The 27,726-nt window shown below is 37.4% G+C and overlaps 1 protein-coding gene across 5 annotated transcripts in view; it reads right to left on the bottom strand.

Annotated features, from left to right (window-relative positions):
- Positions 1-27,726, bottom strand: part of TPK1 (thiamin pyrophosphokinase 1) — a 292,817-nt gene that overhangs the window by 219,250 nt on the left and 45,841 nt on the right. For 4 of the 5 annotated variants that reach the window (XR_012054636.1, XM_032746808.3, XM_030265289.4 and 1 more), the window contains exon 2: positions 19,305-19,379. Coding sequence is in view for 4 of the 5 variants with exons in the window: in XM_032746808.3 (XP_032602699.3) it covers positions 19,305-19,379 (75 nt within the window). In the remaining variant the exon portion in view is untranslated. Of the gene's footprint in view, positions 1-19,304; positions 19,380-19,716; positions 19,871-27,726 lie in introns of those variants that run through there. The other variant, XM_072925925.1, reaches the window with a different exon arrangement.

Here is a 27,726-nt window from a genome sequence, read left to right as displayed (position 1 = left end):
TTATTTGATGTTCTTAAGAACCTTTTAATGTATTGCCTAGTGGCTTTTCACAACTTAAATTTATTTCTGGCATTAAGCAACCAATAGCCAAAATACAAGTATCTAAATTATTAGCATTTCCAGGTCAGAGAAACTTAACATCATTAAAAGGGGAGTATCCTGTAATTCTTAAGTGTGTGTTTTCCCGCATTTTATTATTTGTTGATGATTTAAATATATATATGTAGACATTTTCCATGGCTATAAGTTGCTTAGTAATGGAAATGACTTGGACCCAAGGAAGGAGCACTTTAGAAAACCGCTTAATAAAAGAATATTCCACAAGTGGATGTAAGAACTGCTAGTGTATGGAAAGCCTTATGCTACCCTGCCACAATATGGACCTAATTGAAAACTGTACATTTCTATCCATTGAAATACATAATTTTTTAATACTGGGTATCTAAAGCACCACTGACTTAGTAAGCAGATAATTTATTTTAAGTTAGAAATTTTCTAGGTAATTACTGTACTCCTTATTTTGCACTATCCAGTGTATATACTTTACTGAAATATTTTTTTACAAATGCAAGAATATGAAGTGCTACATTAAATACTTGCACAGGTTCTGACTTGCCAGTGTTCCAACTCACAAGCTGCTGAAGTCACCCAAGCACCTGCCAAAATTGCAGGACTGATGCAGGAGGGAACTGAAGTGTAAATTTGATCACAACACTCACAGCACTCTTTGTGTATGATCAGCCTTTACTCCAACAAGGCTGTCTTTCATAATCACCAGCACCGTGTTCTTGTGTAAAATGACTGTCATCCATTGGCATCAGGCAAGCTCATTTAATATTTTACTGAGTTAATCCAGATGCATAAATAATCTACACACACCTCCTTCATCATGGAGGAAAGGCAGACACAAATTTGTGAATAATTGTGGTTGCATAAATTATAGTTGCATATACTGCATCAAGATAACCATAAAAGTCCAATTAGTTCACTCATGATTTCCCTGTGGGAAATCTGTTCATTTTTGGAAGCAATGCTGTGCTTCTTTATGGAGGGTGTAAGCATTATTTTAAAGCTGGCATTAAAACTCACACTCATTGTAATAAATACCCTTTACAGTGACATAGTGACTGAGAAGCTAATAGCTAGTTGAAAAGCTGACTACATTCCTGAGAAGTCCATTTAAATATGAATCCCATCTTCTTCTCCAGCTATCAATTAAGATGCAAGGATCTGACCTTAAGTAGAAGTCACTGCCACCTCTGGTGTAAGCATCCACTGACTACTCAAGCATGATATCAATTTGTGAATAAATTCTTGGTGAGTGAATGCAAGGTTCTCCAGGGAGAAGCTTGAAACATCCAGGTATTAACTATTTATGAAGCATAATGTGAATGAAAGGGTGGCCCTGCGTGAGGAAGAGCCGCATTGTCAGAAGCCAGGCTGAGGGCATGAAGGGGATGTAAAAACTGGATGCTCTTGGTGAGCCTCTATGTGTCAGATGGAAGACTAGCAGAGAAAAACCCCATGTCTTACAAGTATCAAGGGGAATAAAGGTTCAAATACACATGCTGACCCTGATTCATCCTGCCTAACTGATTCCTAAAAATCTCTGCACAGCAATCAGAAGGACAAGGTCGCAGACTACCCAAGAGGGTGAATTGGGTCAGTATATTAGTGTCAGTGCTCTGAGTCACCTTTCTGGAGATGTCTCTGCTTCCTCCTTCACCAGAAAAGACCCCTGGACAGATAATGCAGATGCTTCAAATCAAATGGTGTTAAAAAGTGGCATTTTCAAGATTAGATCAGTGCTTCTGTAGCAGTAATATCCTTGTGATTGCCATCATCCCAAATGATTCTAGTGCAACATAGAAGGGATAGTTCAGTAATACCAGTACAGGATCACAGTGATTACAACAGCAAATTGAAAAAGACATAAGGAATCACACTTCTGTTTAGTCTTGCTATGGTGCAGCAAAGCTGGATTAGCTATGAAAGAAAAAAAAAAAAATCCATAAACAGAATAAGGTTGTTTTCACCCAATTTATTTTTTGGAGGGTGTAAGCATTATCTTGAAGCTGAAACTAAAACTTGCACCCATTTTAATATATACCCTTCACAATGACAAAATGATTGAGAAGCTACTAGCTTCAGTTAAAAAGCTGACATTCATAGCAGAGCCATTTTATCCTATATGTTCTATAGCACTTTTTCCCAAGGTTGTTTTCTTTTCTGTACCAAAGGTCCTTTCACCCTGCACCATAAATTTGCTTCACATGAAAACACTAAACTAGGTACTTAATGTACTACTTCTCCCACAATCTTACCTGAGAAGGGATGGTAAGAATGACAAAAATGCAGCATTAGAACCAGCAGAACAAATGAGTTTAAGGATCACAGCATCCCTGTAAGTCAGTTCAACTTCCCAACCAATGAATCAAAAAGCTCCTGCTTAAAAGATATTCCCCTAAGACTGGAGGTTTCTTTCTCACACAGTAGCTGATACTGGCATTAGATTCTTCCTTTATTCTTTGGACATGCATATTTTCTACTAAACTGCATTTCTTAACCCAGATGCTCAAGGATAAAGTACATCTCCTTGTGTCCCCTCCCTTTCCCCAGAAGGATGTTACCAGCTCCTACTACGCAACACCCCTGTTACCTGAGGAAACCAGCTAATGCAAACCCTCTTAAAGAGGTAATTTATCCTGCTGCAGACCCAAATCCTATTGATGTTCCATGTCATGAAATTGTGCTGGTAGCAGAATAGGAGATCCAAAAGGCCCTTTGAGCACACAGGATCCATTTTGATGGAACAGAGCAAATTTCAGTCTGGTTTAAGCCATACTTCCCAGGCTTACTTGTCTCAATAAAACCACTAACTTCTAACACTGCTTCTGTCCTCCTTCATTCAAGGGACATGATGTTTCCCTACTATTTAAAATTCTTAATCTAGCTATCCTTTCATTATTACTTTTGGACTATGCTCTGTAATTACATTAGGTGCTTGTTTATTCAAAACACCCACCATCTCTCTCTAAGCCTCCCTTTGTAACAAGCTGCCAGCTTGTCTCTCTGTTCAGCTGATTCCCATTATCTGGCCTACCATCATCTGAATATATTTAGTCTCACCCAAGTAGTTTTGATTATCAAGATTTTACTACGGTCTAATTAGTGACATTTTTATTACTAATTTGTCACTCAGACACTTTCAGTCACATTAAAAATTCCTGCCAGCTTCTCTGAAATTGCTGTGTGTCTGCAGTCTTTTTCTTTTCACACAAGATCAGCTAAGCATTTTTATTTTGCTGGATCTTTGGAGGACTTTTAAAGAAACACTCAGGAAAATAATTTTAAGTCGAAGGAGACTTTTGAGTACCACAAAGAGGATGCACAGACCAAGGAAGTAGTGTGTGGTATTCCACCTCTCAAATAAAGGTTTGAATATCACCAAGAAGGACATAAAAACCTCTTGACACCTTTAGGTCCTTCTCATTTTATTTCTAAAGGTATGAAAGTAGTTGAATCATGACAGTGACACTTCTTCACACACAGCCTATCAGTCAGCCACAATTCTGTGGTAGTTCCTAAGAGTTTTTGACATATGTGGCTGGCTGTGCCACGTGAGTCCCTAAGGAGCTGCAGCAATATGCCAAAACAAGCAGGAGAGGTGAGGCTAGACTTGCTGAAAGGCTGCCAAACTCTACCTGAAACTCAGCCCTGCACATCAATAGAGACATCAGAACAAACCACTGCATTTTACATCTCTGTCTTGAGCTCTTGTAGTGTGTCTGTCCTTCCAACCAAATGGAAGATGGGGTTTACTCCCATGCATTCTACAACCCATTGCTCTGGCTGACCAAATCCAGGCCCTATCACTGCCTCTGCTTTCATCAAGTTCTGCTGTTTTCAACCACTAGATTTAAATCCAAGGTGTAAGCCTTCCAGAACAGCACACACTGGTGAAGGGAGACAATTTCTGGAAACACGATACAGCTATAAATGGTATTTAAAATTACAAACTCAATATTACACTTGTTTTAAACAAAATCTGTCCTCCAATTTAGAATGCAGCCACACATTGCCTGCAAAGGATTAATAAACAGTGGCAATATGCATCTTATAAAACAAACTGCTTGTGCCTTTAATTGTTAATTACATAGATCCTATTATAAATAGTTCTGAAGCAATCCATTAACCAGATGGCTTTTAGCAAATCAGAATTTATTACTCTTATATGAGCTACTTATAAAAATGTAACTTTCAGATAAAGAATGGGAAACAGCTGAAGCAGTTGACCATATCTGTTTTCCATTATAGCATCTTTGAAGGGTGAGAGAGGGAAGAAATAAAGTGTCTTATTAATGTTGTATAGACAGCTTATCCTATTGGAAACTTCTCCCTACTCCTAAGAAAGGATAACTCACACAAAGACTTTACTGCACTGGAGAGAGATGAGGTCTATTAGCAAGGGTAGTGAAGGCAGCTGAGATATTCACTTCTTTCTGAAACTGTGACTAAAGTCAGGGAAAAAAACTGTCTTTGACATGAGTGGGAATAGGACTTCTGTTTCAAATGCCTATGGTTGCAAATAAAAATGAATGCTGTAAAATATCTGAATAAATACCTTGCTATCAAACATTAGTTGATTAATTACTTCCTTATGAATCTACTGAAAAGAATTAAAATCCTGAGTGACACAAATGTAATTTATTTTCAGCTCAAGCCATCGGTATCTGTTTACATTTCTAAAGTTTTTACATCAGATATTTTGATAAGGTTGCAGCCTGTACATTCAGAGGCTATCCATGGCACAGGAGCCTAGGAGAGGGTTAACTTTCAAACATGTCAATAAAATCCATTTCACAAGTCTTACAGTCTAAATAATATCAGTGAGCAATGAACTGGTATTCACACTCATTTGGAACTTTAAGAGATTAAACTCCAACAGAAAGTTGGCAGATAGAAAAAGCTGAGATTGAAAAATGGCTCCTAACATTCAGGGTTCATTTTACTACATTCCTCCAAAGAATTCTTATCCAAGGGAAGTGTTACTTGGGAAAGTTTTGCTGTTTGGGGTCTGTCTGGATGAGCGTTTTTATGGAAACCTGAGATTCTACCATCATGCAAATTAGTGATTTATGCTCCTACACAAGCTGATATCCAGAACAGTATACCAGCTCATCATCCACAGCCCACCATACTTCAAGGAGATAGGCACCAAGCCAAGATTTAATGAAGTCATAGAAAAGCTAACCAATGGTTACAAGACTTGTAGTCTTTTGCCAACAAAGGCTCAGAGAATATTTATCCACCTCTATCTTCTAAACAAAAATAACTCATATAAAAAAAGAAGACTACCACATAGCTATACACAACATTCCTAACTGATGAGGGCTTTTGGCCTCTTTCCTTATCATACTCAAACACTCTACGCAAGTCTTGAAACCATTAAACTTTGATAATCATCACTACTTGAACAGATCTCCACAACCACCATGTACAAAAAGACAACTCATGATACATGGATACTGATGTCTTAGCATGACAACTGTTCCGAACTCTCATTTGTTAATCAGGAAAAGAATGTCTGGGGACTTCAATTAGATAAAAATGTATTTTTTACATTATTTGAGTAGTATTTTCCAAAGAATTGAAGGTGATGGAACTTGCCAATTTTACATGGCATAAATTCTCCAGGTTACTTTGAAAACGTATTCCTTATGCTTACTTATGCTTGGGTATATTACAACTTCAGCATTTCTCTTGGAATGCCCAAATGTCTTATATTCTCTATGAAAATACAGTGTGCCAAACTTCACATTCAGCTTCTCCCTCAGCTGCTTCTAGCATGGATTCAGAATGCCTTTTCTAAACAAAATAAGCTGTGCTACAGCATTACCAATAGACAGAAACAACCCCCTGAACAAACATTGCTTTAATACAAGTAAATGAATGGTTGGTTTTCAGTCCCTAGCGGACACTGGCAATTTGCTTATTTTAGCACTATATCTCAAATGCTGAGTGAACAGGAAGATACCACAGAAACACATTATCACAATATTGGTTACTCAGAACATGTATGTTTCAAACTTGAATTTCATGGCAGATGCTCCTTTCCACTGCTTCTGTCAGTATCTGGAAGCATTCAACATATTACAGGCAGGGTATGTACTTGCAGTATGATTTGAAACACAATTCTGATTGTGGTGATTAATCCCAAACAGAAAATGAGGTATCACATGAGAACCAGAAACACCTCTAAACTTAGAAAAATCTCTGAATCTCTGACCTAAAGAAACATGTGGCTAAACAATCACTGGTCCATGTTCAGAGAGAGGAATTCTTCCACAGAGAAGTCAGGACTCAGTGCACTCATGCAAATCTATCCCCCAGTTTCACATCTTACATTTTCTACATTCTCTGGGGCAAGATCAACAGCTCCTAACTGATTGTAGGAAAATAAATCACTGAACTCCCAAAGGAGCATACTCAAATGACTTTTGACCTCTTCATATGGAGGGGTTTCCTAAACCAAAGGTCAAAATTCTTCAGTCTGTACCAGAGTGGTTTTGACTCTAATGAGAGCATTATTTCTTACCATTCTCTGATCCTAAAGACTTCAGCATGAAATTATCAAATCCACTGATATCCAGTAGCTACTAGGGTCTAAAAATTACTTTTACCTTCCATCTGAATGTCTATAGTGGCTTTGCCCTCTCAGTAAGAAAAAAAACAACACCCACACAAGTTCCTCTTTTCCAGGTTCAACAACTGTGTCTATGAATGAAGGAAAATACATCATTAGGCCCTCTTCAGACCACTATACTAATTCATGGGAAACAGTGATATTATTTTATAATACAATGCTAGGAAAGGTATTACAAACAAACTAGGAGTAAGAAGATTAATAAGCTTTAAACATCCCTAAACCATTCCAAACAAAATCTTTTATAGTTTCTTTTTATCAGTGCATTCAGTTTGTAGGCAATGATTGCAGCATTCTTCTGGACCTGGGAAGGAACTGGATTGTTCTTTACTGCAAACACAATGTATAAAATGTAAATTTTTTGCCCTGAAGTGTCTCTTAGATCCTTTTTCCAAACCTTTTTTGGCTAGTAATATGGATTATCAGCTACAAATCCTGCACTACCTTCACAAAGAAGTGGCATAGACAGTTTGATGCTACTGCACTAGCAAGGACAAAGGTCCAGTGTGCAGTTATTCATGCCACTATAAGCAGTCCTAGTGGGATAAGATAGCACACTCACAATATAAAAAAGGCTACACACACAAAAAAAAAAAAGGCTAAACAAAAAAACCTCAAAGCCCCCACAAAAAGATTTCCCCCCCACAACCCTGCTAAGACTTGCAGCAGGCTTCAACAAATTTTTCACACCTCTAAATTTAATATCTAGATGCGAACAGCAGCAGCATGCCCTTGCAATATAAAATAAAACTGTTTTAGTAAAAATTTATTATGCTAATAACACTAGAGCCTCCCTATTGTCCCACACATTTTTAAAAAGGACACTGCATATGTATATTCAAATTGCCAGAAATGAACAGTGGGTCACAAACAAAACTTAAAATGTTGAACTGTGTCAGCCAAATTGATAGTGCATTTATTATTTCTACACTTTCTTATGCATTTTGGCATAGTCAGTTCTGCTGCCAAAGCATTTCTAGAAGGTGAATATAAAGGATGTGAAGCACTATAATCACTAATGAAATATGAGTTGTGCATTAACGCTCACTCAAATCTATGGATCTAAATAAAAAGCAATAAAATTAAATGCATGATTTAGAAGTAATCTTAAACACTAAACAGATCCTAAATTCACCAAGGAAAGCAGACTTCACAAATCACTGCTAAGAGCATTAGCAATCTCCCTCGCAGACAAAAGGTCAGCTCTGGATGCCTTGTTAATATGTATCTGGGTTTTATAAAGTCCTGATGAGAATGTTGCTCTCTGACAAAGGCGCATAGGCCTACAGAAAAAGAGGTGGTCAAGAAAAAAAACCACAGCATGTTCAGAATTAGATGATAGCTTTGTAGCCTCCAGGGCCTTACCCTTATTGTTCCTCTCCTGATACTAAATAGAGAAAGTTAGTTTGACAAAGCTAACGGGAAAGGCTTGAGAGTAGAAGACAACACTGAGATTAAATAGAGCAGACTAGTTATAGACTCACACAGAATTTACTCGCCTCTTTTTTTTGTACACTAGCCAAGGAAATAGAAGAGAAAATAACCTGACATCTGGGGTCCTATTCAGGCCTCCACACCTCCTCAATTATAGGTTACAGATATATCTAAATTTCTACAGTGATCCAGAAGACAACTTTGGATCCAGAGACCCAGAAGATCTCTATCCATTGAATGAGAAAAATACTGGCAGCAGCCTAGGAAACTAATAAACTTCAGCTAAATATCCCAAGTTAAGAGAGATGTAACTGCAGGACCCAGTGCACTACTACATAAGCAACTTTAAACCTTGTCAATGTGAGATTTACTGGACATGTACTATGCCTCATGCACCCTCTTATGCTTTCTCATCTCCTCCAAGAAGCAAAGACAGATTCACAAAAATAAATTAAAAAAACCGGAAACTGTGACTTTTGCCAAAAAGTTTATAAGATCAGTTATTAATATAATACCACCAAGGACAATTTATAGACAAATTTGAAGAACCAGTCTACTTCTTCAATATGTTAATATTCTCAGAAATTAAAATTGGCTACAATCCCACTTGTTCTGACCTTCCCCCCCCCCCCCCAAAATGATGGATTATACAGTAATTCTCTATGTACTTGGACATATTGCTCACCCTTCTCTCTCTGTCCATGTCTTTTCTCATTTTCTGTTCCCATTATAACTTCTCAAACAGTTATTCAACTTTGGAAAACAAATCAAAAAGCACAGTCTCTGAATCTCTGAATAAGCAAGGAAGGGAACCAAAACAGACATTTCTATGAGGTGTTCAGAGGGTTCAACCTGCTCAAAGTTCTTTGTAAGACTACTACTGCCAACAGAAGCTTCTTCTGATGATCTAAAGCTTTTCTTGCAATGTAAAATCACCTTTAGATACCTTAAGACAGCCTTGGATGTATTTGTCAAAATGATTACATAGCTCAGTTAAACAGAATTGACACATGATCTATGTCATGCTAAGGGCAATTCATTTAACTATGACCAAATGTTGTGACTTCTTGAGCACATTTTCCTGATATTAAATCACTTTCTCTAGAAACCGCATCAGCATTCATGTTCCAGATCTGTAATTACTGCACATCTTATAAGCAATGAAAAGATTTAAGTCTGAATGACCCCAGAGGCTCCTTCAAATGCAGCATCCACCAAAGAGAACATGATTTTTCAAATTTACTTAAAACAGGGATAGACAGAGAACAGCTGTAAAAATCAGAGAGAAATAATTTCTACACTACTTTTGTGATACAGGCTTACCTAGAAAATTACTCCAACTGCTAAAATTCTTCAAGTTCGGAAGTTTTTAGAAAATGAGAATCTATACTGCACTGTTGCTTTGTAAAGGTTTATTCACAGTCATGCCCTGTACAAGGAATAAGGGACTTAATATTTATCCTCCTAGGAATAGAAGGTATAATTCTCATTCTCGTTATCTTGGATTAGCTGTCAAGACAGTAAGTGAACTGTTCAAACATTCAGTGTTTTCAGTGATTTTAAATCAAGATGAAACATAGGCCAAGCCATTAAGGTGTGCCACATGACTGCATGCCTCAGCTGCTCAGTGCTCAGCTTCTCTTCCAGTCCTGGATGGGTAAAAGGGAAGGTTAGGAAACCAGAGTCCATTTAAGATGGCAATTTAGGCATCCAAAACCAAGAGATAATCAAAGTATTTTACTTCTGGTATGATTTGAGCCAGACACTGCACTTACACCACTTTTGCCTTGTACCTCAAAGGACTTCAAAATCCAGTGGACCCACCTTAATCCTGTATTAAAACATGAGCTTGGTGTTTTGTTGAAGCATGTATTTTCACAGGCTAAATAACTTCCTCATAATTCTTTGTAAAAATCTGAAGTTTATTAGTAATGTACCTAATTAGTATATCCAAAAGTGAATTTTAAGTCATTGTAACAGCATGTTATGAATTTGTATTCTTTCTTAGGACACTTATGTCACCAAATAGGTCAGTCTAAATGTATTCTGAGCCTTCCCAATTCTTGCACTTCAAAATGTTTGGGGCCTCTTCAAAGACTTGCAGTGTCAAATTAGCCCCTCTTTCCCTTTTCCCCCCTCAAAAGAAACACATTTCAAGTGTGCTGTTAAGCAGCAAGGTTTTGAAGGAGCTAGGGTTTCTCAAAAGAAAATCCAACAGAATGATACTCATACTCTAAAGTACCAAATTATTTCAGTGCTAATGCAGCTGACATTGAACCAACATTGATTCTTGTGGTTACCTTATCCAGGACATCGAAGTTAACATTAAGCTTTATTTCAGTGGAAATAGCGGAAGGCCCTCTTTAAAGAAATAATTTTATGGAGGTGTGAAGCAAATTAATTCAAAGTAACTGAGGAAATATTGATATCAATAGCTTCTACATACAACTGTGCTAGTCATAAAGCTTACAGCAATGGAAGATGGTAATAAAACATCCCAAAAAATTATAATTTGTCCCCATTATTTCTGAGGTTAGTGGAATTTTCCCCTATGAAAAACCTATGACAATGTTTTGTTTCTGTTGCAATGTATATTCACTGTTGATGAAACCAAAGACAGGCTGATATACATCACCATTGTCTTTTCAGAGTATTAGATGAAGAATTGTTAACTTGCAATAAAGAATGATATTAATAGCCACAATACGTGTTCCACTTCTATGTGATATATTTTTGGCTAACATCTAACCAATTACACATTAAAAAAAATAAACCTACTATGCTGTTTTCTAAATGCAAATGCACAGACTATTTTAGTAACACATTTATATAATGCTGAAATTTAATAAAACAGCCTACTTTACAAAAGAGAAAAGACAATGAGTAGTGCAGAAAAGAGTTATTTTCTGACTTACATGAATTTACAGTTCAATTTTAATACTTGATAATATGTGTGAGCAAGACAGCATGTATACCATTCAGATGAGAAAACCAGTGATTCAACATCCATATTTTCAAACTACTGTTGTCCCTTCAGGCACTGAACACAGTGAAGGATGCACACTCCATCAGTCAAGTAGCTAATAAATACTAGCATAGTCTTAACATATTATAGAAGAGTTAAACTGTTCACTGGCTGAGTCAGTCATAATTGCAATCACGGTAATAAAGGAATAAAAACTTTTAAAATTCAAAATCTGGAAATAAACAAGACTCATGCAAATTAAAAAGACAAAATCCACTTTTAAAAAGCAATCACCAGTTGAAATCACCACTGGATCAAGGTGAGCCACTTGTACCACTGTGGGCTTCTTGAGACTTTTTTCTTTTTGTTTTCTTTTTCTTTTTAATTTCCTTATTATTAAAAAAAGGTTTGTCTGCCCTAAGGCAACCCTGGAGGAAGAGAAAAATAAAGACTATAACACAATAGTTTGATCCAAAGACCATCAGAACCAGTGAGAAGACCCTGACACTGACAACCCTAGATAACTTCCATATTTTATAAGACCTTAACACTTCACCCTAGTAATGGATTCATGCTAAGCTCTAGCTGTGAAAATAATACTTTTGCCCTGTAGTAACTCCCAGAGAAACAATGTTTTTATATACTTTTCACTGGGTAGCTTGAGGCAGTGAAAATTTAAGAGTTCCTTTCATGGGATTAAAAACCTGATATTTTCTGACACAGGTCTTACTTATGCTAACCTCACACATTCACCTCTTCTTCTTGAGTTCATTCCCAGGACCATTGCTCTTCTTGAATCACTAACAAAATGAGCCATGAATAATCCTTTTTGCCTATTGTCTTATGGTTCTCTTTATGCTTGGGGTGTTCCAAAGCACTCTCCTGACAGTATTTTCCAAAGCTCCTTCTTTCAACAGTCCTCTGGGAAACATCATGGTAACCAGATATATAGCACGATGCTATCAAAGGCTTCTATACAGCAAATCTTGTAACAATAGAACTCCCCTAATGGGATTTGCATCCTGGCTTCATAGAAAAAGCACTGTAATAACCTCCCATTTTTTCCTTGTGCTGTAATCATCTGTTATGCTTCTCACTAGTACTTCAAAGTAATTCTCTATTGTTCTGTAACTCTGAACTTCAGCTCAGCAGGGCTTAGTTTTTCAAAGCATCACAGAGGGGAATCTTAATTACTCTATTTTTTTTTAATTTTTCAAACAAAATATCAAATCCATAGAACAAACAAAAAATTATTTTAGATCTCAGAATTTCCTGCTGCTGGATTTGCAAAGAACTAAAATCAACAACAAAGCATATTCAGCCTACTATGTCTCAAAATTTATCTAGAGACCTCATTCTGTCACAGCATCTTCTACAGTAAGGGAACTTGAACCATACCAAAGGGTTAGAAGATCAGCTCTGTCCTCAGCTTTGCCAATAATTCTAAAAATTCTCAAAAACTGTTGAAGCCTAAATTGTTGCTAGTAAAGTCCAGGGTATAGAAGCAGAAAGGGCCTTTGCATAATATCCACAGATGTTTAATTCAGCTGCGCAGTGAGACATTCAGAGTCAAGCACACACACATGGACAGACCAGCTTACCACTCTGCAGGGGCCCCAGGGGCCCACCTGTTCTCGGGGCAGTACCACGCTGAGGGCCAGTCAGGGAATATGGAGGGAGTGGCTCAGGGACATAGGAACAGACATAGGAACAGGGGAAGGAGCCAGTGGAGTTTTAACAGCTTTGAGGAAAGATTCTTGTGTCCCCTGAACTTAGGGGATGCCCGTCAGGGTCCTCACAAAAAACCACTGAGACCTACCTTTTAAATTGTCCATACACCTAGGCTATGTCTCTCAAGAGCCCAAATTCCAAACCAGAGAGGCACTAACAATATATATATCACAAACAGAATCATTTTATCATATTTCTGGAGTTTTCAGCTTGGTTTTCAAAAGATAAATTTAAGCTTCCAGTTCACCACTGAAAATCTGGTTGATATCAAACTTATACAGAGTCATGGGCAAAGCATAGTCTACAAAGGCTCTCTTCCCAAAATACCTTCTAGTGCAAACTACTGCATGTCCTAAGATTCAGATCCTACTTTGCACCTTGAATTTTGTGTTCAGTTTTGTCTTGTCTCATTTCAAAAAAGACACTGAGGTGCTGGAGCATGTCCAGAGAAGGGCTACAAGGCTGGTGAAGGGTCTGGAACAAAAGTCCTGTGAGGAGCAGTTGAGGGAGCTGGTGTTATTTAACCAGGAGAAAAGGAGGCTCAGAGGAGACCTCATCACTCTCTACAACTGCCTGAAAGGAGGCTGCAGCCAGGTGGAGGTCAGCCTCTTCTCCCAGATAACAAGTCACAAGATAAGAGGACATAACCTCAAACAGCTCCAGGGAAGGTTCAGGCTTGACATCAGAAGGAATTTATTCCCAGAAAGGGTTGTTAAATACTGGAATGGGCTGCCCAGGGAAACGGTAAGGTCACAATCCCTGGAGATGTTTGAGAAACAACTGGATGTGGCATGTAGTGCCATGTGCCTGGTGGTGATCAATCAAAGGTTGGTCTCAATGATCTTGGAGGTCTTTTCCAAATGATTCTGTGGTTCATTTCCAAGCTTAAAGCATGGTGCTAGCCAGCCCTAGAGAGGGACAGATTTTCTTGTTCCTATAGTACATCATAGATTCCCTACCTTTAAGAACACTTGAAATAACTTCTCTTAGACTCCTGTAGTTGAATGACCTAACTTGCATGCAATCCAATAACAGGCACATCACCATAACAAAATGTTGTTTAAATCTAAATTTAAGTGTCACAGAACATCAAATTTAAGTTACTAAGCACAAACTAGAAATTATATTCCTGTTTTGATTCAAGTGTGGAAAATTGAACTTCATATTCATGTTTTAGAAGTCTAATAGAACAAAGTCCCTCTGTTCTCAGTGGAAAACAGAGTAGCTTAGCTGAGGCCAGCAGTAAGAGTTACTGCTAGTCTGGATGCCTGCTAGAAAGTGCAATAAAGCATACAAGTCATGCGACATCCCAATCACCATTTTTATGAACATTTTCCTATTTATTAATAGTAGGTGCTCTGAATTCCCTCAAGTTTTATGCCAACTGCCAATTCTGGGTCCAGTACAAATTTGAGATATATTACAAGTAAGTTCAGCTAGAAACGAAAATAAAAGGTGAGAAAAAAGCTCACCATATGCAACAAGGCAAGCTCATTGATGACAGGTAAAAGGGCAAGTGAATGGCTGCACACACTAATAATTCTGGAAGTGTAGGTGAGTTCAACCCCTAAAGACTAAAGGAAAAAGTATCAATCATAGAGAAGAAAAACCAGCACCAGGGAAAGTCAGGTTATTTCCCCTCCTCTTACTAAACTACAATATCTTTTCTTCTGCTCTGAGACATTAAAACTGTTCCAACTGATCTGTTACCTTCCCCTCTGTACATCTGAAGTTATACCTGAACTTTGCATTGCCCCTTGTATCTTATTTCCCTCTATACACAGCTCTTGGACCTCAACTGAAGACATTCAATATATCAATCACCTGTTACATTGCAGACAAAAGCATATGGAATATATAAAATGCATGGGAGCATGTGGCATTCAAAGACAGATGACCTGGAAATCAGTCATGCAAATCAGCATCTCTTCTGATTTGATTATTTAGTAAGGAAAGATATTTGGTAATGCACAGTCACCTCGAGGTGCTAATCAACCATTCATAATGAGCATTTTCACCAAAGAGTAGGCTGGCCTTGACAGGAAAGTTGCCTGACATTCAAGAGAAGATTTAGAATGCAACAGCTACTTTGATGGAGTAGTTGCAATATGGGTATTGATAGAGAAAACTCAGTTTATGGATAAGCCATCACAATATAAATACTCTAAGAAAATACCAATTGAAGACAATTTAACAGAGTTTGGATTTGACTTACTACACTGCTGCTGTAGAAGAATGCTTTCTGTTATCTCAGTATATAGACCCCACACACAATACAGAGGTCTCCAGGGTGAGCAACATTCCTCTTTCTGGAGTTCCTCCATTTTCATGATCTACAAGGTGTCATAAAATGTCCATATACTATGCATATGAAGTGGCTGGTCATGTTGTCTGTAGAGCAGCATAAGAGAATAGAGCTAGACCCCAAGTTCCTTCACTGGAAAGAACTGCCTGTGGAAGAGACTGTTTAAGGATGTGCACCTACGGGACATTTTAGCAGCCTGGTTTCAAAGATGTCTCCTTTCTATTGAATTGTCCAACATTAAACACACCTCCCACAAGTCAGGATTCAATAAGCCCGTTACAAAGGGATGTTGGTAGCTTATTCTAATACATTAACAGAGGACATTTGGTAGTATGAATAGCTAATATTTGAAGTTGTTTGACCTGTTTTGTTTGATTAAAGGCTTTCATGGAAAGTGTTTATTTGCGGAAAGAAATCACAATGCTTTTAAGGAAGGCACAGCGGCCAATGCAGCACAACCATTATGAGAACTAAAAAATACACATGGACACATTTTCCTACTAAAAAGCCCAGCTTCACCAGGTTGCTATAGAATGCTGTCATTTCACTTTGACTTTTTAAATAATAATCTTATTTTCCAGAGCATAACTCCTTGTTCTTTACAGTTGTCACTGTCAACATTTAAGAGTGGAAACTACTCCACAATGTACAGCCATTTAACATCCTATTATAAGGCAGAGAACGTAAGAAAATTCTGGATCATTTGAGTAGCTTGTAGGGGTAACATTTTCAGAAAAAAGAAACAGTTTTCAGATCCTGAACTGAAGACAATTTTCACTGAGGTGATTTCTTAGCAGTGAAATAATTCTGCCTCTTCCCTAGGGAGACATCAAAAAATCAGAGCACTTGAAATCACTAGACATAGCTGTAATTCTTGGCATAAGTAAGTCACTGCATTTCTGATTAAAGAGATTTTAAAAAGCAGAATTAAAGTCTCAGGAACTTTCATTTATTCCCCAGAAAGCCCATTCTGTTTTCAGCCACTAAAACCTGGGCTCTGTACTTCTCAAACTTAAGACAGCTTCAGACTTTCAACTCACAGTCAATTCTGTCAAAGATATATTTACATTTGAAATCACTTGAGAAGTAGCCCCAGAGACTAATTCAAACTGGATTTTGTCATAACCATAAATTTTTTTTTATTAGATAGGATTCAAACCAGGAGCTAAAAACTTTGCATAAGCAGGAATTTAGGATGCATGACAGTGTTATGGTAAGACCTACTGGATCCAGTCTTCCTTATAGAAAACTCACAGACAGAAAAATGTGCAGCTCTGAGAAAAGCTGGGTCCTGACTCTTCGGCATATTTTCCACATTACCTCCAATTCCCCTTTACTGATCTATTCTCTTTAATTTTTCTTGCCATTTGGTTTTTCCCCTTCTCACTATATGCAGCCCAATAAATCCTTCAGGGAACAACAAATGTTGTCTGCCATATTAGTATTCATCCTGCTTTTGCAAACTGCCCCTTCTCCAGCATTTCATCCATCCTGCTTTTAGGACACTACTAACACCGCATGACTGTACCAAACACCAAACAAGTCAACATATTCTCGACTGATTCAATACAATAATGATCTATAATAGACTAAAATCATATAGTCCTTAGCTTGTACTGCTTCATTATAGTCACTTATCCAGCTTGTGTAGCAAGAATGGTAAAAGATGTCTCTTGGAAGTGATGAAGTATGATTTCAGTGTCCTTCACAAAGCACAAGGAAGGAAGTTCATGCAAACTTGTACTGACTGAAATAGTTCTTTTGAAAGTATGTCAGTAAAAATAGATTTCATAAATGTGTGTAATAAGACAAAGGTTAATTAGCTGCAACCACTTTTTCTCAAGGTCAAGAGGAGTCACACCTGGGATGATTTTAGCCTAGAACAGCCACTTATTGATGCGATTTTTTTTTTTTTAACTTAGGAAATCTCACAGCACACCACTTTTTACTTGACACTAAACTGACAGGGCTAATGAAAGAAGTTATTTTGATAGGTGTTGTAGGGTAACTTTATGATGCTTGTATCATTTCCTTTCCTCCCAAATTTGCCCTAAACCAGGACAACGGGACCCAAGCTACTTGAAAATAACACATCTCAGCATTCTGTGCTGAGCATAACAACCCAAGATTCCCGTAACTCGGAGAAGTAGGACAATATTTTATCTTATTTTTCCTTTGCATTTTTCTCTCCCTTTCTCCCTGAGTTTGTGTAGCTGGAAATATTCTGTGGATTAACAGCCCCATTATTTCCTTCTCATCTCTCCTTTATGATATCTCAAGCATATACAGCTGGTCATCAAACATTGTTCCTAAGGATGATTCCTTCAGAACTTCTTTCAGTTCACATATCCAGTCCCCCAGGTTCTCCTAGTACTGCAACAGTCGCTGTGCTAATGCTCCTCCAGAAGCAGGATCCAGAAAACAGCTGACACCTAAAGCAGTCCACTAGCACTGTAAGTCAGGCATTACCAAAATCTTGTCCTGGATTCACTAAGGTTGGCTGCAGCTGAGATGCTTTGAAGAAAAACATTTCATGTTTACCATGGAAGTAACCACTTCCATCTGTCATTTTACTTAGATAGAAAATATCCACCTATTTCTTAAAGTAATCTACCAGAAAAAATCTTAATAGCTTAATTAGGACTTCTGCTCCTTTCCACAAAGACTTTGGAAAACAGTTTACAGCACCAACAATCATTTTCAACACAGTTATGCTCAGAGAACAGGAATCCATTGAGGTAGCTTTGAATTAGACAGTCTTTGGCCTACTTGATTTTATTCAGCTTATTTCAACCCTTCACAGAAGCACTACAGTTTAAAGGCTTACAGTAAGAAGCACCCTATGCCCTAAGGTTTAATCAAAAAAGGCAGATTTAGAATTCCAAAGGACACAAAAAAAAAGTCTGATTAACAAAATACAGCACTACAGCAACACACGCAATGTACTACAAGAAACTAAATACCGTTATTCAGAAACCGTGCATGTCTGGTTTGCTGTCTCTTTTTTTAACCCCCGTCCTAAAAACAGGAAAGATTGGACAAAGAGTTTCACCTTGTTTCATTCTCTATTTAGTACAAAGCAGGTGTTTTACTGTATCTTTTTAAATGAAAAAATATGTAGAATCGGATCTATAAAATAACTGGAAAGCCCTTCCACTGAGGGCTTGTTACTTTCTTGCTAATTATACAAATGAAAGTGAGTTTGCTTGGGGTACAGCATTTATTCAGGTGCTTTGAATAGTCTTGTACAATTATCTTCCTTTTTTATCACTCTTTTGGCTATATGGGTACCGAGTACAATTATCTTCCTTTTTTGTCACTCTTTTGGCTATATGGGTACCGAATTTGGGTTTACTGGAATTAAGTGCTATGAATATATCCTGCTCACTTCATCCTTTATTTCAACTCCTTTTAACTGTACAGCTACCCCCTGCCAGTCCTTATGCCTATGGTGCAACCAAATAGCTCTATCTGCTCCACTCTGTTAAGAGGAATCTCTCTACAAGGTTCCCACCCTGGGACTAAGTTAGAGACAGTTCCTGTGGCTTTTCAGAAAGCTTCTGAAGGGCTACGTTCTTGCACGGAGGAATTAATAGCTCCAAGCGTGTAAAGATTTACATATCTCTACAAAATGTCAGCAAATCTGAAGCTATCATACCAGAGATGATGATTAGCACTGTGTATATTTAACAAAGGGGTAGTGAAATCTGATTTGCATATTTCTGACAAGCACGCAAATTCCCCACTGCTTTCACAACTTAGTATCTACACGGTTCATTTTATTTTGATTAAATTTAACACTTTTCACTGATGACCTTTAAAGAAATGCTCACTTCCAGATTCTTAAATGCACCATTGATCTGTTACACTTTGTCAGCAAAACAATGATTGTTCCTGAGAAGCCTCTGAAAAGCTACAGTCTTACACAGATCAGTGCACAAAGTTCCCTCTGATGTGTGCAATGCAGGGATGCAGAATTTGCATAATCAGCTCATTTGCTGCATTCAGCAACAAGGGACATACTCTGCCAGTTCACACTCTCACCAGAAGGTTGCTCTAGTAAAGAGGAAATTGCCACACTGAAATTCAACAGACATGAAGTACATTAGCTGGGTAACAGCTAAGAAAATACACAAATGAAGATGTATGTAAGTTATTATTACCTCTGCTCCACAGACAATGGAAATGACCTTTGTTGAAAGGCTGGTTCAGAATCAGAAGGCAAAACTTCAGGTTCCCTGTAAGATAAATGTTGGTACTCATTAGCAAGAATATTGATTTTTTTTGTCCTTTTAAAAAAAATTTTATTTTTGCCAGATGAATTTTAGTCCAACCACATCAGAGTAACTCCACTAGTATCCTTGTTTCTCAGGTTTTACCACTTCAGATTGAGAAACTGCCAGAACTTCATAAGACACCTTTTACTTGGTAGGGCTTTGCTACATGTTTCATTTATAAGTGACTTTTACTTACTGAAGGCTGTCCTCAACAGGACCCCACATCTATACAGCTCTCTCATTTAATCTCCCACCTGCTACTGGTGCCTGGATGCAGCAATTACTGATATGAGCTTACCCTGGTCTCTGTTAATGGGGAAGACTGGAGGAGACTCCATATAAAGATGTCTTTAACCTACACCCAATATTCCACCCTCCTGGAGGATGCAGAACTCTTACTGCCATCAGTGGCTTCTGTGCCTGTGTTTTCATGTCATTTAGAAGCTCTAATTGTGGTAGAAATAAAGAATGAAAGGCTGTGACCTAGGAACTTAAAACCAAGAGCTAATAAAAGCAAAAGTGTACTTTAGCCTGTGTTATCTAGGTGATACTGCAGACTAAAAATCTCAGTGGGTTTACCAGCCCAACTTGATTAAGCTCATAAAGCCTCCTGCCCCTGCAAAACGTGCATGCTGAAGGTCGAAAATAAACCTACAGTTAGAAGAGCCTTAAAATAAAAAAAGTATGTATGATATGACACACTTTGAATTCAAAGAGTAAATACATAAATCATTGATGGCTGCCTGCAGTGGGACTTGCATTATTTCACTTCCTAATTATCTTGCCAATCATATAGGAATACAAGTTTCCCCTGGAGCTTGATATCCTTAGGCAATCAAGTTAATGAATAATATTTGGTCATGTGAAGCCACTGTAATTGAAAAAAGAAAACCTCTATCACTAAAACGTCTTTTGAGAAGATCCAGTATAGCATAGGCAGAAGGCTACAGTAGAAACCTGTGGCCTGAGTATATCATGTTATCAAGGAAAATACAGCTGGTCAAACTGCTGAAGGTGAAAGAACATATCGGGATTGGATTTGGAAGGGGCAGTCTTTAAAATAATTAATTAAATGCATGATTAGGAGAACAAAGTGAAGGTTAGCAAACTGGGATACCACTATTCTGTATCTTCTGCACCTTTCCTACTTTGAGTGATTTAGGGTTTCCCTCCCCACTGACCCATTCCAGGCCTGTTTCCTAAAACAGAAGCAATATTGTCTCCCTTCATAAGTATCAAGAGAAACAAAAATGAAGACCTAGATGATTTTTACTCCAGTGAAAAGTCTACATGATGATCAATGCTATCTTCTGCCTGGTGCTTTCAAATACCTTCCCTCAAGCCTCCTGCTTCCATCTTTGCTGACATTGTCCTCACTTTATTTAATTCATGTATATACAGGGGAATAAATTTTCACAGGGAATAAATGGACAGGTGGAAAGACCAAGTAAACAAAAGAAAGTGAGAAAAAAGTTTTTTCTCTGTGTAGTCTGAACAGTTTTTCCTTGTCCTTGAACTTTAAGAGAAAGGTAGAAAACAATACATTCAAACTAAGTGCCAATTTCCAGCTGCCTCACAAAATGGGACCTCAGCAGCAGATCTCCTAATGATTGTTAAGTGAGAAAAGCTGCCAACTCCTTGTATTAAACATAATCATCTAGTGATGCTCTCCATTGAAAAGAGCCAGCAAATATCACAGCTTCAGTTACTGGTATAGTAAGACAAAGCAGACATGGGTGCTGTAAGCCTATTCTCGCTGGAGAATCACAAAAGGCACTTCTGTGCCTGTTTTAAACCCTTAAGCCATTTCAGCATATGAAAACAGCCATAGATTGCAGCTTTTCTCTGCACATCAGAAGTACTCTTGTTATATATATTAGGGTACATTTTTGAAGCCAAAAATGTACTGTAGGTGTCTACACTGAGATTTCAGAGGCTGATTTTTAGAAATGACACTTCCAAGAGCTTCCATTGAGGCCCATAAGAGCTGCTGGGTCTTAGATGCTCAGTTGTTGCAAAGAAGTCAAGTAGATGCCCACAGCACACACAGTTATGAGATGGGGGGGTTATGTCTTTAGGGTTGTTTGTTGTTTGTGTTTTTTAAAGTACAGTTACTGGTTGAAAAAGTAGAAAAATGGAAATTATTGTTTCACCTGCTTTTAGAGAAGTGAACACTCCAGTCATTTCAAACCAGTCATTTCATAAAATTAAGGCATGATAAAATGCTATGATTAATGTTATGATTAATGGTGCCAAAATGAGCCTAAATGTCAATATTTTAATGGTGCCTGCTGAGTTAATATAAAACTGCATGTGGGACTCAGTCCTTGATAGATGTAAAACAGTAATAAAACTGGGCTGCAATAATTTACAGCCACTGCCCTAAAAAATATTAATAAATTGGGACATCTGATGGCAAAGACCATGTCAACAGACAGAATATGCAACATTCATCACTCTGAGAAAAACTGATGAGAGCTCACTGTGCCACTGCTCCAAACACTCTACTGGCTATTCATTTGAAAACAAATCTACTTCAAGGCCATTTATCTTTAAAAGCTCTCAAAAAATTAGGATGCATCTATCTCCTGGACTGTCTGCCCATCTATTTTTCACAAAGATAATTAGCACCCTGACCCAACTATTACTGACATTGTGCTCTGTTTGGACTAATGGGAAAGAGGTTTCTGAAAGCAAGAAATCACCAGCAATATCCCCAGATATGGATATCTCCACTGAAGAAACTTTAGTGACCCTTTGCTAAAGGCAGAACAAGTTTTTCTCTTGCATAGTTTCTGCCATTTTTAGTATAATTTTCTATTTCATTATGTACTTTTGCAGCTCTTGCAGCCTGAGCAAATTCTACCATCTGCAGCAAAAGCAGAAAATAATACATTGCTCCCTACAAAACCTCCAGCTTATTCTTGATATTTACATCAACACAGAGAACAAATGGAGTCAAGTCCCACAGTCAAAGTCCTCCTGTAGAAGAATTAGCCACACAGTAAGGCCTGTGATGTACAGGCCTACAGAACAGGAAGATGACTATAGGAAGTTTTTACTTGCATTTAAGGAACCAGATTCTTGCCCCCTCTTGTTTTCTATCTGATGCTTATAAACCTTGCACTCCTACAGGCATAAATTACAGAGTAAGAATGAATGTGTGAAAAACTATGTGAACAGGCAGTTACATGAGAAAATATAGTTTAAAAATCTTCCAGCAGACTTGGAAAATTCCTAATCTTTGAATAAGCTGGATAACTTTTATTCCTGTTGGAAACATTTCCTAAGTTACAAATCAGTCCATCAATCAATAAACAATGGCTACAAGTTTCTACACAGGCATCATCACCTGATCCTTCCTGAAACCTTTTTACCTTTTCTTCTTTCCAAAATTATTTAGCTGAACTTCTTTGGTGAAACTTCTCATGCTTGCTTTGAAAAGGACTTTTATCAAAAGTGTTGTGACCATCCCTGATAGCCTATGCGCTGCCTATGCAATGACTTTTTACCACATTGTAACTCACTCTGAACAATTCCAATATATTTAAGAGCACAGATTTGTTATTCTAAAAGACTTCTTGACTTCTCTCTGTCATATTACATTTATCTAGCTATTTTACAAATATTTATAATATAATTATGCATTTTTAATTGATTTCCCTTTGCCATGTGCCAGTCTTCAGGCTGTATGCCTACCACAAAGCATATGTAAAAGGAACATATATTTTTAAAGACAAGCCTTTCTCTGGTAGCCAATATAATAATATATGCCACTTTGCTTCCTTTCAGTTTCAGTGTTAGAATCAAATCACTAGGCGTTTTCCTGCATACTGTGAGGATGTTGGTATGGAATTTTCTGAAGCAGGAAAAAACTTTCAATGCTTCAAACAAGAGGGCCTTTGGGAAAGATCACTGCAATTCTCAGACTTTCTGACATGATGCAAGTGGTAGTACACAATGGGGGGACATGCTGGGCTAGGATACAGGGATGCCTCAAGGTGCTGACAAAATGTTACTTCAGATTCAGAGTTTCAGCCACAGAAAGTGGCTTCCACTAAACAATTAATGTTTTCAGTGTATTTCTTTGGTATTTGAATTTTACTGTTTGCCTGAAGAGGAACCATTCCTTTCCTTTCCAGTGATCTATCAAAATCAACAAAGAAGAAGGCTCAGTGCAGAAAAAGAAGTAGGAAAGAGACTGGTAGTATAGGGGCACAGCTGAAAGTTGGAAGATGGCTATAAGTTTCCAGAAAATTTGTGTACTGATAGAAATATATCTAAATACCCAAGATGCTAACCAAGATCCATTAAAAAGACACTGCAGTTATACACATTTCTCATCATATAGATGGACGTCCACATAAACAACAGCTTCTGAGAGAAAAAGCTCTGAATGATCTTACTGAAAATTTATTTCTGCTCATGTTTCTGCTCTCACATCAGTCTACAGATACACCATGATACATATAAATATACCATGAGAGCAAAAACAAAAACCACACCAAAAAAATAGCCAAACAAAAACCCCAACAAAACAAAAACCCAAACAAACAAAGAAAAAAAAACAACAAAAAACAAAATACCAAAAAGAAAAAAATTAGTTTTCAGTACCATAACTTACTCATAAAATTCCTACCCCTCAGATTAATTGTAAATGAACAGACACCTCCCACTTATATGTCAGATTATGTAGGAAGGGACAAGACTGTTTTTCACAGCTCCAAAACTAACTGATAAGAGAGGAGAGAAACAGGCTGAGGCAGCTCTTTGAGCAGTTTATGTTCCTTCAGCTGCACAAGAATTAACACCAAAATTGTGATTCTAAGAATTCCACATAAGTTAGATTTACTGTGAGCCTATAATAATAAATAAAGAAAGCAGTTCACGAAATCAGCAAATAAAATAACAGTAACAATCGATTCAGCTATTGCTACAGATCACCAGAGCAAGATTACTGTGGCAACTAGGGGTTTTCAACTAAAACAAAGGAGTTTGGGGGATCAGCACCAAATCTACACCATATTTTCTGCCAAATAAGCACTTGTCTCTAAGTGTTAAGTCAAAACTGATACTCTTATTGAAATTGACCATTTAATTCAGGGCTTTTTGAAGAGCTACCATCCACTTCCCAAAAATAATCAAATGGAACAATTTAACCACCAGGAATGAAGAAAATTATTGATTAGAAACTAAGGGGGAATGGGTCTGTCAGACCAAGGAGCATTTTCCATTTCCTGAAAGGCTTCCTTCATCATGGGTATTTGCTTTTTGTTTTTTTAGACATTGAAAAACCCACCTGTAGTTTCCTACCTGCTACACACATACAATTCCTAATTTATTTGCTGATATAACACTTCTTGAAAGTTGACTACTGATTCACAAGACAAGATTATCTTTGGCAGCTCACTATGAGTAGTATGTAGATCTACCTTATCAAGTAGCATGGCAGAATAAAATCCGTCTGTAAAGCAAAACCTTTGTTGCTGAAGGTTTGATATTCACATTACACACGTTTCAAGTAAAAGGGAGAGAGGGAGGCTTCTTCAGGATAAGCTTAGTCTGGTTTTGTAGACCCATTAGCAGTAGGAGAGCATTATGTGCACTCCTGCAGCACATTTTTATCCAAAAGAAAATCAATTCACATATTCCAAAACCACCCTGCAATGTAATGCAAACCACAGCAAACAGGCAGGATCATGAGACTTGCTTCAAACTTATATTCTTGATCCACAGTAAAATACTAATGTAAATATGCCAATAGCCACGTGGCTTTTGACTTCTGACTTTTTATTTATATTTTATGCCACAGGATGAATTTAACTTGAATGATGCTTTTTAAATTTTATACTCATCAAAACTTGGCTCTAAACTTAAGATTTTTTTTTTCTAAGAGTCAATCTGACACTTTTATCTATCATGTATGGAAAGTGTGAGGGGAACTCAACACAAAATGTATAAATATAGCATTATAAATTCCTGAAAAAGCACTTAACATCAAATCCCAAGATGTTACTTTCTAAAGTTATCTTTTAGGCTAAAACCTCACTTTGAACAGAACAAATAGTGCACTTTATACAAAAACACTCCTTATTCTGCTGTTCTCTTTCTTGAACCAAGATTTCCCGCACAGTGCTTCCTTTCATTGGGAAACCCAGTGCTCTGCTGTGATACCAAGGAATACAAAAAAGGATTATTTCCTAGGATCATCATGCAGACCAAATCAACATTCTAAAATATAAACATTTCACATTTTAAAAGTTTCACAACTGCTGCAGAACTACTACTCTGAAAATGGAAAAACTTCAAGTCAGTACAATCTACTTCCTCCATCTGTGCTCTTGCTGAAAAGGTAGTTGTCAGCTTTAATTCAGATAAACAGTTAAGTTTAGACTATTGTATTAATTATAACCGCTGCTTATAAAACATTGTGTAGCTGCTTTTTCCCACATGAATCCCAAGCCTCCAAACAAGCCATTTAATTTCCTCATAATAGTGAAAACTCCAATAATAAACCTGAACAAATTATGCAAAAGGATCAGAGACCTTACAAACATGTTCTCAAACTTCTTGAATGAATAAATCAAATATGCATACCCAACTGATTTTTGTGCAAAGGCACTGTTATCCCTGTCAATGCATTTTAGTGTTCATTTTTTCATGTAAATTCTGTTGATTTTTAAATATTTTGCAGCTCTTAATTCTCCAGGCAAATTCCAGCAAGAAGAGTAGGAAGAAAAGGGGATTTGTGCAGTCTTATTGAAAAGCTGCAATGTGTTACCCTCTGGAGAACCCTCTACAAGAATTAATGTGGATGAATTCAAACCAACTAATTTCTCACAATAAGTTACAAACATGGCCATACACATGGGATAATCTACCCACATCATCAACCAGTGTGCCTAGAAGGGTGCCATGCCTTGCAATTAAATTTGTCAATTAATATTGATGCTTCTCTGGAGAATGTGAGAGCTGTATTTCTGATTTCAGTGTGTGATGGGATGCTTCTTTTCATCCTAAATCCTATAGTCTATAGCTGCATTTCTGAGTACTCAGGACTTTTGCTCTTTATGTGTCAAACATCTCAGTCTGGTCAAGCAGAATAAGGTCACACAGTTCCCAGTAGTGAATCTTCAGCTTTAGATAACTTGTCCAGCATCACAAAGAAACTTCATGGCAGGATTCAGCTCTCTAGGGCAACACAGAATTCAACTGAATCATGAGAACTGACTATTTAAATAGAAATCATAACCACACTTAACTATTATGTACATGGAAATGATGCTTGTGTCCCATTACCAACTCTCATTTGAAAATAAACACAGTGGAGTAACCAATCACTTGGGGGGGGTGGGGGGCAGCATTGTACACAAACCATAAAACAGGCTTTTCGACACACACTGGCAGATGCACCATTTGCCACTGCAAGGCCTTTGGTTTGATTTACCTCACACCCTTGTGACTCGTCCCGATGGGTGTGGCCAGACCATACCCATCATTCTGCACTTTGTGCAAATTTGCCTTTCATTTCCAGCCAAGCACAGCAAAGGTCAGAATTAACTGGAAGCAGCAGTGGTTGGTTTAGCTGAGATATTATTGCCAGTTCACTTACACTCTCCCAGTTTTCAAGATTGGACTCAAATTATCCAACAGTCTAAAAAAGAGATATTTCTTATGTAGGCACAGACAAGTAGCTGTCTACAATATTATTCAGATATGTTTTACCCCATGGCATGGAAAAAAATAGCCAAATGATGCTGAAGTGATGAATAGAAAGTGAAATAGAAGGAGGACAGACAATTTTGTGCAGAATGGGAAGACTAGTCGCCAAGGTTGCAGAATCGGACACAATTTTCACACATAAGGTAAACTTTTAAAATGCATTAATTTCACTGCAATTATATTATAAAAAATACTAAATGATTTGCTTTGTTATTCACAGGCAAATCATCATCTGAAACAGTAATCATTTGACACCTTTTAAGTTCAATACCAGTTGGAAGAGACAAGAATTATACAAACAGTCTTACTAGAATTTGACAAATAGTCTTACTATAAAAATATTGATAGTCTTATGGTAAAATTGACTTTAGTGTTTAAAATTTCTAGGCACAGACCATTAGATTTGGAGCTTAAATCTGCATCAAAGTGAAATGAAAGCAAATCTTGAGAAAATCTAAACAACTATTACTATTCAAGGAAGTCCCAACCTTAAAAGAAAACCAAAGATAGGTGCTCACTTTCTCACTCTGTAATAGCCAGGTCTAATGTAATGCTCCCCATGCATTTTAAAAACACAGCATCAACA

Source organism: Taeniopygia guttata, chromosome 2, assembly GCF_048771995.1.
Source record: "Taeniopygia guttata chromosome 2, bTaeGut7.mat, whole genome shotgun sequence".
Classification (NCBI taxonomy): Eukaryota; Metazoa; Chordata; class Aves; order Passeriformes; family Estrildidae; genus Taeniopygia; species Taeniopygia guttata.
This window is presented reverse-complemented; position numbering and strand designations above follow the sequence as displayed.